The 11,545-nt window shown below is 37.1% G+C and overlaps 1 protein-coding gene across 2 annotated transcripts in view; it reads right to left on the reverse strand.

The window, feature by feature from the left end:
• Positions 1-5,286, reverse strand: part of TSPAN12 (tetraspanin 12) — a 63,876-nt gene extending 58,590 nt beyond the window's left edge. The window contains exon 1 of one of the 2 annotated variants that reach the window (XM_087969354.1): positions 4,961-5,286. In XM_087969354.1, the coding sequence (XP_087825480.1) occupies positions 4,961-5,026 (66 nt within the window). In that variant the 5' untranslated portion in view covers positions 5,027-5,286. The remainder of the gene's footprint in view (positions 1-4,960) is intronic. The other variant, XM_087969355.1, reaches the window with a different exon arrangement.
• Between the last annotated feature and the right edge of the window lie 6,259 nt (positions 5,287-11,545).

An 11,545-nucleotide genomic window follows, 5' to 3' on the forward strand; every position in this document is an offset into this window, starting at 1 on the left:
GGGCGTAGCCAGCATGTGATACATCCGGCCCACAGGCAGGGAGCTTGACAGCCCAGCTTTAGGATAACTATTGTCTAGCCACCTAAATCTTGCACCTTATGTAGAAGAACTACTAAGGTCTGAAGAACTTGACTTCCAATGTATTCTATTAAAAGGAAGACCATTTTAGTAGGGTGTTGGTTTCTTTATAAGGGAAAAAGTATAGCTGATATATCAAAATGTTTTCAATGCTAATACCATAATATTCAACTCTGAAATAAGTAAGGGTGAAAGTCAATCTCACAGCATGCTTTAAAAATACTTTGAATATTTGCCATTAATTTCAATAGTGAAATCTACATAAAATATTCTGAAAGCAGTTCATAAATATAAACAAAGTACAATGCTTTAGGACAAGTAACTTACTATACCAGGATAAACTTGTGCCAATCATCTTAATGAATATATTGATGCAACAAGCAGATATAAAAATATCAAGAATAACATCAGTTATTTGGTGAACTCAAATTTAACTATATAATTGTAGATACATAATATTTTTGATGGTATGGTGCAGAGTATGAATACAAGAGTGCCTTTGCCAAACCACAAAGCTTATTAATGCCTATTAAATATACTGCAGCAGCTGCTGACCTCCACACATAGTTAAAAAGAACAATATTTTATTTTCTAATTGCTCTTTGTATTAATTACACTTTCATGTGTTTATTAGCCAGAGTTCTGCCTCAGCAATTTTTAAATTCACATTTTCTTCAGATATCATAAAAGCAGACTATAGAGCAATCACAACAAAATTGACACTAGAATTACTAAAATATCAATTCTGGCATACTTTCCCCCCCAAAAGCCAAGAGACAGTAACACAGAAAAAAATGTCATATTAACAGAAATACAGGGCTTTATCTAAAGTTTTTTGTACCAGAGACAAATTTGTTGTGTTAAGGTATTTGTTGTGTCACGCTTGGTCAAATGAAGTATTCAATTCAATACAAATGCCCACATGGGAGGTTTAATAATACCAAATGGAACATTTGTTTCATTTTGACTGATAAAGGAGTTAATACTTACTTACGTAAAACTATAAATAATAACAAAAATGGAACCAGGTAACCTCTGTACATGCCTGTTCCATCTTCTTTCCAAATAGTAAAAGCTGGAATAAAAATCCCATCAATGTTCTTTAGAGTGTGTCATATTTGAAAGGCTGCCTAGCTAAGATAACTCCATGATCCAGTTGGGCTTTATCTATATTTGAGGTCTGAGATACATTTGAGATCCTGTAATGCAGTGGCCCCCAACCTTTTTTGTGCCGCGGCCCGGTACCGGCATCACAAAATGATCCACGGCCCGGTACCGGGATCAGCACGCATGACAAGGCAAGGCAAGCCGAGCGACCAGCCAGCCAGCCGTCCCCCACTTCTCCCCACCACCTTCAACTCCTCCTTTGTACCTTTGTCGATGGGCTTCGCTTCAGGACGGCTTCGGGACGGTCGCTCGGCTCGCCTTGCCTTGGGTGCTGAAAGAATCCTCGCGCCTTAGTTTCGTTCAAAGCCCCCCCCCCTCGATGAAACTAAGGCGCAAGGATTCCTTCAGGACCCAAATGCCGCTTTCCAACTGGAAAAGCTCACCCGGAAGCACTTTCTCGTCAAACAAGATGGCAGCGCCCAGCAAACCAGCAGCCCTGTAGGAAATGTTCCACGGACTGGTACCGGTCCGCGGACTGGTGGTTGGGGACCCCTGCTGTAATGAAGTAGCCATCTTTATCCAGATCATTTTGGAAGTTGGTGAGACTTATATATAATTTCTATCATACAGTTCTTTGTAATCAGAAATATTTTGGTTACAATCTTTTAAAGCTATGGATTTAAACCCACATTTTGAATTGACTTTAAAATGTACCAGGAACAAAAACAGATTTTAGTATAATCACTTAATTGGGGGTAATATCTAAACTCTATAGAATTAACTCACTGCATTTTGAAATAGACGATCCATATAGTCCATGTCAGTAACTGGTATCCCACCCCAAGGAACCAAAATACCCTTCTTGTTGGCGATGCCAATTGAATTATTTTTAGTTTATTTTTCACATTTCTGAACCACCCATCCTCCTCAAAGAGAGCAAAATGTCCTATGTAAAGTGATCTCCAGTTTTCTCAGACCTAACCCATCCTTTATAACAAATACATACACAAGGTCTACTAAATCTAATGAAAAAGAATGCTAATGAAAATAATAGAAGTTAAGTGTCTATATTGTAAACACAGCTTCAGAATCCTCAAGCTGATTGTGAATGTCCATGTTGTATATCCATAAAAATATCTCTCTTGTACCATCTATTTTGCAGTAATAACTTCTGGCAAGTAGTCTGGGAACAAAACTGAATTATTATCCGTGCAACGTTATGTTTTCTACAACAGCGGTTACCAACCAGTGGCCCGCAGCCCACTGGTGGTCTGTGAGAAAATTTTAGTGGGCCGCAGAGAAATCTCACCCCCAGAGCACCCCCCAAAGCAATTAATCCAGGCTGTGCAGAAACACAAGTCTGCACAACTCACATGGCCCGCAGGAATCCTCCCCGCCCACTCACGCCTTACCTGGCAAACTTGCCTACTAAATTGCTATTTTTCCTTTTTCCAACCATCATCTGTTCTGCTGTGCAGGGAGATTTAGATTAGCTAGGAAGCAGGAAATGGTTGGATTTCTTGCTTTCTAGCTAGTCTTTAGATCAGTAGTCTTTAGATCTGCTTTTAAGCACAGACGAACCTCCCTTAGGGCTGAAGGTTCTATTATTCAGTACAGACACATGGCAAGCAAATTTGTGAGACCGAGCTAGCCAATGGCAGATAGATAGATCACTGAATGATTCTGTGAGCAACTCAATCTGCCTGCCTGCTTTGCCTGATTTTGGGTGAAAGTTGCTCTTTTTAAAAATAAAAAATTCAATATTTACATACATGGTGCGTTGTGAGTTAATTTTACGAGTTTGCTTGCAAGCAAATTTTATGTGACAGACTGAGCTAGCCAATGGCAGATAGATAGATCTCTGAATGATTCTGCGATTCTTTGAGCAATTCAATCTGCCTGCTCTTTTTTAGGAGAATATATATATATATATATATATATATATATATGTTTTCTTAAGTTTTCGCAGGTACTTACATGTATGGTGTTCGGCTTGGTTCGGTATTTCCCACGTCATTGTAGTTCTTTTAAAGTTGTAGCAACGTTTCAGCAGAATCTCATCTGCCATCATCAGGCTTCTGTATTGTGTCCGTCTGTGGGTCAGACTTTTACAGTGGTTTCAGATTTAAATTTGGGGCAGCCTATTGCTGTGCCAGAATGGTTTTTTCTTCATCCTGATTGGTTGGGAGTCTTGGTCTGTGTTTATTGGTCTCGGAGTTTGCTGTGTTCTGCTTGATGGGTGTTTCTGATATCTTCTGTCTGTTTTTTGGCTCTTTTTGTATCTTGATTGGCTGGCAGCATTGTGTTACTTTAATGGAGGTCTTTAGTGCAGCTTGGCTTGGGTAAATGGACGGCTATCATTAGTTAGGAAGCTGGGTTTCATCTGGGTGCCTGGTTGGGGTGTGTTTGAGCTGGAGGTATCAGGGGGATCTGTTTGTGCCCAGGTGTTTGCCTGGCTTGTGGTGTGGAGATTTTTTTGTTTGTGAGTGCAGGCTTCCAAATGATTGACAGCCTGGTGGAATCATCTCTTCTGTTCTCACAGAAGCACAGAGCTGAAGACAGAAGCCTGAAGATGATGAATGAGACTTTATCGAAACGTTGCCTAGATACTTCCAATCTTACGCGGGAGAAAACCCGAATAACCAAAGATCCACATACAAATACCCCTCAGAAAACATACACACACACACACACACACACACATATATATATATATATATATATATATATATATATATATATATATGTATGTATGTATGTATGTATGTATGTATGTATGTATATGTATATGTATATGTATATGTATATGTATATGTATATGTATGTATGTATATGCATATACATATATATATACACACACACACACACACACACACATATATATATACATATACATATATTTGTTTTCTTAAGTTTTCGTGGAGTATTTATATGTATGGTATTCAGCTTTGTTTGGGTATTTTCCCACATCATTATAGTTGTGCTTTTAAAGTTGTAGCAACATTTCGGCAGAATCTCATCTGCCATCATCAGGCTTCTGTATAGTGTTCTATAGTGTTCTATACACTATACAGAAGCCTGATGATGACAGATGAGATTCTGCCGAAACGTTGCTACAACTTTAAAAGCACAACTATAATGACGTGGGAAAATACCCAAACAAAGCTGAATACCATACATGTAAGTACCCGCGAAAACTTATATATATATATATATTTACATACAAGCCATGCCCAGCCAATCACATGACCACCAAGCCACACCCACAAATTAGGCCACACCCACAGAACTGATTAGTGGTCCCTGGGATTTAAAATTATGAGTTTGGTGGTCCCTGAGGTCCAAAAGGTTGGTGTCCCCTGTTCTACAGTACAGGACCACTTCTGCTGTAATGGATAATCTTGAGAATATTATTCAATCATATTGAGGGATCACCCACCCAGGAAAAGAGAGGAAATAAATCTTCCCGCACAAACTCAGAGCTGCCCTTATTTTTGTAACACCAAAATATACAGTTTAATGTCCTTTCACTTTTTCTAGAGGTCCCGCAGCCTTTACTTGTGATTTGGATTAAATTTGTTTGCTTGTTTGACTATACGCTCCAAATACACTCTGCTTCTTCAAACACTCTGTAAGAAAAAGAGTGAAATAACCCCAGGGATAGTCAACTATGTCTGTCCGGTGCAAAATCTGGAGATGTTTATTGGGGGAAGGTATATCTAAGCAAGGCTGGTTCCCCCCACCGCCTCTCTTATCAGAGGATGTGAGAACTTACCCAGAACAGCAGATTGAGGGCATAAAGCAGGCAGCGCAAACACTTCACTGAATCTTCTCTGGCCATTGTGATGATCTCCTCTTGGTGGAAAGCCCCATTCTCAGACTGGCTACATCCTCTTTTTAACTTCCCGCAATTTTTCACAACCTGGAAATAAAAATAAATAAAAATAAATAAATGGAGGAGAGGAGAGGTGAAAGAAGAGAAAGGATGACCTCATGGGTGATGGCTGAAAGAAAGCAAACGAGGGGATGCGAGATCAACCCAAGGTTGCCTTGTGGAAAAGAAACAATATCTCAGCAAGCTAACCAGACCTTCTGTTACTTACTTCAGCCTCCTCCACGGGGCCAGAAATAGATCTGGAAAGTTTGGAAACACAGCAAAGATCAGTTCCTCTCCCTCCCTCCACTGGTAAATAATTAAAACAACAACAACAACAACTGCACCATGATGGAATTTGAGACCAACTCACATGCGTTCATAGAAGCCTGGATGGCAGCCTTGACCGGTGCTTAAAATTTACTCAGAACTGTGGCTTTTTTTTTCTCTTTCCCCTGTGCCTATTTCACCTCTGCACCCAAACGTTGCTGGGCATAACTACACCTGCTTTGGAAGGGTGGGAAAAGTTTGTCCTTTTTTTTTACTCCCTGACGACCTGGATAAGCGCGCGCGTAAGAGAGAGGACGGTGAAAAAAGTTGGCGCGATCAAGACAAAGTAGTTAGTTCGTTCTCCATCTTCACGCTATGGGCCAATTTCAGGGAGGGAGGCCAAAAAAGAGGTCTTTTTTTCTTAACTAAGGAAAGGGCGGGCGGGGGTGGGGGTGGTGAAACACAACGCCTCGCTTATCGGATTGAATACGATGCAGGGTGCGCTTCCCGGGTCTGCTGGACTGTCAAAGGTAAACAAAAAAAACAAAAACAAAACGAGGTTAACTTGTCGGAAGCGAGTAAGAAAAGGTGACCGACCCGGTGCAGTGCAATGCAGGGGTGGGGCAACGGAGTTACTCGCTTGGGCTATTTGGGCATTCGGCTCCTTGTCCGCAGATGCTGCTAACTCAAAAGGGACGCCTCGACTTAAGGGCTTTCACAACCCATGCTTTCTCTTCCCTTCCCAATTGCCAGCAACGGTCCGGCAATTGCACCGCCTCTCCAGAGCCAATCGGAGCTAGCATGTTATCCGAGCTTCTACTCCTGAGTAGACAATGCGGATGTTAAGAAAAAGTCCAGGAAACCTACCACGCTGGCCACACACGGGCTGCGCAAACAACCGCCTCGTCCTCCTCCTCCTCCTCCTCCGTAAACGGGAGTCAAATCCCAACAAGCAGTTTCCGTTTAAAATCCGAAGCTTTCCGAAGCTTTTTAGCGCTTTCCAGCTCGGCCGGGGGAAAAAAAAAAAGGCTGCTGGGGCAGGGCGAGAACTTCACTTGCAAACTATTTCTTTACTCCCACCTCCTTGCCAAGCCCTGAGTGGCGGCTCTTCGAAAGGCAGCCGCCAGCTGCACAAATCGTTTGCCACGCATGCTCCAGAATCCCCTCTTCTGTCGGGTCTTAGAGCCTGCTGGACAGGCGTTTCTTCAGTCTTATTTTATTTTATTTTATTTTATTTTATTTTATTTTATTTTATTTTATTTTATTTTATTTTATTTTATTATTTTATTTTATTTTATTTTATTTTATTTTATTTTATTTTATTTTATTATTTTATTTTATTTTATTTTATTTTATTTTATTATTTTATTTTATTTTATTTTATTATTTTATTTTATTTTATTTTATTTTATTTTATTTTATTTTATTTATTTTATTTTATTTTATTATTTTATTTTATTTTATTATTTTATTTTATTATTTTATTTTATTTTATTTTATGTTTTTATTTTATTTTATTTTATTTTATGTTTTTATTTTATTTTATGTTTTATTTTATTTTATTTTTATTTTATTTTATTATTTTATTTTATTTTATTTTATTTTATTTTATTATTTTATTTTATTTTATTTATTATTTTATTTATTTTATTTTATTTTATTATTTTATTTTATTTTATTTTATTTTATTTTGTTATTTTATTTTATTTTATTTTATTATTATTTTATTTTATTTTATTTTATTTTATTTTATTTTATTTTATTATTTTATTTTATTTTATTTTGCTTCGTTTTTACAGAAGTAACTGGCAGAAGTATTTTTACAGAAGTAACTGGCAAATGGACACTTTGTTTCCTATTTTTGGCCCTTTTGCAACTTGTCTCTAGCTATAATAATGCGAAGGTTAATGCCATTAACTACTGATAATAGATAGGCACAGTCACCATCAGTGAATTGCAAAAAGGCAGCTTTTCCTTGGAACAGCTCACATCCTGCCAGGGTACCTTCAGCGCTGTCAAACAATGACATCTGCCTATCCCAGACCCTTGGAAAAGACACAACGGGTGGGATAAAAATGTCACATCCAGTCTAAACAATTGGCTGACTGCCATCAACCATACATAATAAGAGGCCAGAACTGAAGAAATCATCAAAAGATTAAAAGTGCAGATTGTGCAAAGAAGCAGGAACGGTAGTTTATTTTATTTTATTTTAAAACCAAGTTTTATTAATTTTTAAAGACATACAAAACATAGATACACAAAAACACAAAACATAAAAACATAAAAAAATCTCTTTTCTGAAAGTTGCTTAGTCCCAGGTTATAACTCTTGGCACAGACACAAATTCAAATTCATATTCATTTTACATACCATTTCATATCTTATTAACATTTTCAATTTTCTATATAACTTCTCACTTTTAAATTTTCTCAATTTTATTTTATTTATCTCCTCTCAATTCGAATCATAATATTTATTATTCTTTGTCTGTTCTATTTCCAACCATCCATTTATTTTTCTTCTTTAAAAAAGAAGAAAAACTTCTCCTGTACACTAAATGGAGTATGATGCCTTTATCTCCTTCCCCTATAATACTTAATATAAAACACATAACTTACATTGGGATTCTGTCTGGTACATTCTAAAATTATACTATATTATCAAAAATAATACAAATCTATTCATTAATATTGATATTCATTTATAGGAACGGTAGTTTATATATTCGGTTGAAGCAAGAAGATTTGCGCAAAGGGATTGTAAAAAAAAATGACGTAACACAGTCGCCAAAAGGATTCCCTGGAGTATCTGTAAAAATTATGTGCCAGTAATGAAAAGTTGGTGGGACTTGTATAATTGAAAAATAGCCGAAAAGGGACAAGTTAAAATATTGTGGGATTTTTTCAAATACAGACTAGGCTTATAACACGCCAGATATAATTGGTTGAAAAGAAGAAAGTGTTGATAATGGATGTGGCAATACCAGGGGATAGCAAAATAGAAGGCAAAGAACTACTATCACCAGATCACTAAGTATCAAGATCTGAAAATTGAAATGTAAAGATTATGGCATAAACTGGTCCCAGTGATTACCAGCACCCTCTGTGCCATACCAAAAATCTTGGAGACCACTTTACGGTGTCATTTCCTATCTAGGCATTGACAAAATTTCCATCTGTCAATTACAAAAGGCCAATGCTATGCTTGGACCCATTTATGCTATGCTGATAACATTATGACATTGTAGATTCTTTAACAGAGGTAGTCCTCAACTTACGATCACAGTTGAGCCCAAAAATGTATGTGGCTATGTGAGAAATGTGTTAAGCGAGTATGCCTCAGTTTATGACTTTTCTTGCCATCTTTGTTAAGTGAATCACTGCAGTTGTTAAGTTCCTAGCATGGTTGTTATGTAAATCTGGCTTCCCCACTGACTTTGCTTGTCAGAAGGTAGCAAAAGGGGGTCATATGACCCCAGGACACTGCAACTGTCATAAATATTTTTATAATAAATATAATATAAATAAATATTTTTATAATAAATAAATATAAATATTGCCAAGCATCCAAATTTTGACCGCATGACCACAAGGATGTTGCAAGTATGAAAAATGGTCATCAGTCACTTTTTTAAAAAAAAGAAAAATTATTGCTTACATATTAAAATATTGGACACAGTGTGACCATCCAGTCATTATCTCTACCATACACATTAAGGTATAAAACAAATAACATATATACTCATCATGCGTTGCCAAATTTTATACAATTATTCTATCCGGTATATTCATTTATACTTACAGCATAAAACATCATACATTGCTAATTTTATACAATTGTTCTGTCCACTCTACTCATTTATATTTACATATATAACATCAAATTTCAAATCTGCAAATCCTAATTATTTTCTGTTTCAACTCCCACCTCTCTGTTCCAACCATTGGTAAAATCTATTCCAAATATGATACTCTGTCTCTCCTTTATTTTTTTAGTTGTAATGTCAGCCTATCCTATTTCTGCGCAAACCAATATTTCTGGATTATCTCTCTTTCTAAAGGAATGTCTTCATTTTTCCATCATTTTCCATTGAGAATGGGTGTATACCATTCTCGCTGCTGTTATGATGTGTAGTATTAAATATATTGATCCTTTGCTATGTCTCTCTTTTATAATTCCTAATAAGAATAGCTCTGGTTTGAATTCTAAATTTTGGCCATTTCTTCCAACCATGTCTGTATCCATTGCCAAAATTCCTTTGCTTTTTTTGCATGACCATCACATGTAAATCAGTTTGTAAATCAGTTACTTTTTCCAGTGCCATTGTAACTTCACTAAACAAACCGTTATCAATCAAGGACTACCTGTACCTTGATGTTTATTAAAGAACTGACAGGGGTGATTTCACATTTCTATCAAACCAATAAGAGCTTGACAGAGGCAGAGTGTGGATGCATAGAATGTTTGCTGATTTTAATCACTTGATTTTAAAATGGTAATAATGGTCATGAATTTCAGATTACTGGAGAGAGACAGCACAGCAAGGAGACGAGCAGCAGAGCATGCTAGGAAATGCAGCTGGTAGAAAACAGAAGCAATGCTTTTTTTTTCAAATCCCATTGAGAAAGTGTAAAAATATTCACATGCATAAATAATAATACATGAAATCTGCAGTTCTGTAGATATTTGTCTCAGAAGCCAAACTGAGTCCAAAAGGATTTAACTTCTGGACAGTCGTGTATGTGGTAATACTGTAAAATTTAACCCTGCTATTCCACATAGTTGATTAGCAAATATTTGATCTACTGCAGTTTGAACTGTTGACTTAAATGACTTCTTCATGAGAGCCTCATTTAAGTTCATTTAAGGTTCACCCTCAGAAATTGTTGTGTTAAAACTTAGAATCTTTGTGACACCATAAAGTACCAACACAAGCCCAAAACTTTAAGTGAATACGATGTCCAGCACTCAGTGTCTGAATAGTTACCTATTCAAAAGATGGATGTCTACGATATTCAGAAGAAAGAATGATGAGATGGATGGAACCAAGTTAGTAAAAATATAACAGAGAGACATGTTGATTCCAAAGATGAAAAGGGATGGGGAGAAGCATTCCAGTAAAAAAAAACAGATGGTGCATATGCACATGTATATGTCCATGTTCTGTCTCACCTGTGGCCATGAGGTGAGAGTCCAAATTTCCAAAGGAAAATACACAAACAGACAGGAACAGGAACGACAGAGTTAACTTCCTTTGGCTGAATCCGTCCTTGGCAGTTTTCCAGAAGCTGCCTGCCAAGTCCGATAACGAGCAGAACCATAAATCAGAGGTAAACCGCCACACAGATAATTTGTCCAAACTGCTAACTCAAATAAACAAGTTGACCCGAACAGGGATTCAGAGCTAACACACACCCTTATATTCTCTGAGGGGCGTGTCAGTCTCTTTTCTCAGTCCCTGATTTGACATTTCCTTTTACGTTGTATTTCACGTTTCTGCCTGCGTCTTTGCCTTGCATCAGACCAGCATTTCTTGGCTTGATCTTCAGCCAATGACTCCGGCACGCTCTCCTGATAATCTGCCGACACCTGAGGCACAATCAGGGAGGAAGATTCTGGGGAGGAAGATGATTCCGAAACTTCCAGCAAAGCAGGTTCAAACCTCAGAGCCAAGTCCTCCTCTTCCTCCTGACTCCCGTCTGTGTCTCCCAACAAAACAGGCTCAAACCTCAATGCCAGATCTTCCTCATCACTCGATCCTATGTCTTCTGACAGAGCAGGCTCAAACCTCCGAGTCACAACATGTCCATGTGCCTCTGAAATGCATTCTGTCTGAATTCATCTATGCCCTGCTTGAATGTGTAGATAAGGAAATATTACAAAGACATTTTTAAATTTTAAATAAGCTTTTGCTCCATAAATGAACTTATAAAAAGGGTGCTTATTTGCATCAATTTTATTTATATTTTCTCCATATTTTTCATTTACCATTTTTAATCTATTGTTTTGTTGACTAGATTTCTATGTGGTATTTCTTTTATGTACCTTGAGCACTGTTTAGTGGAAATGTGAGTTTAAAATGTAGATGCATTTTTTTTAAAAAAAATTAAGTTTAAGATCCCTGATCTAGAACTTTGGCTCTTTGTTTAGTAGTATCCTGAGAATCTTGTGTGCTAGTAGCTAATGAAGGACTAGGACAGGCATGTAATTCAG

Source organism: Notechis scutatus, chromosome 6, assembly GCF_049901735.1.
Source record: "Notechis scutatus isolate UNSWTSFEM ecotype Mainland chromosome 6, rNotScu1.2, whole genome shotgun sequence".
In the NCBI taxonomy this organism is placed as follows: Eukaryota; Metazoa; Chordata; class Lepidosauria; order Squamata; family Elapidae; genus Notechis; species Notechis scutatus.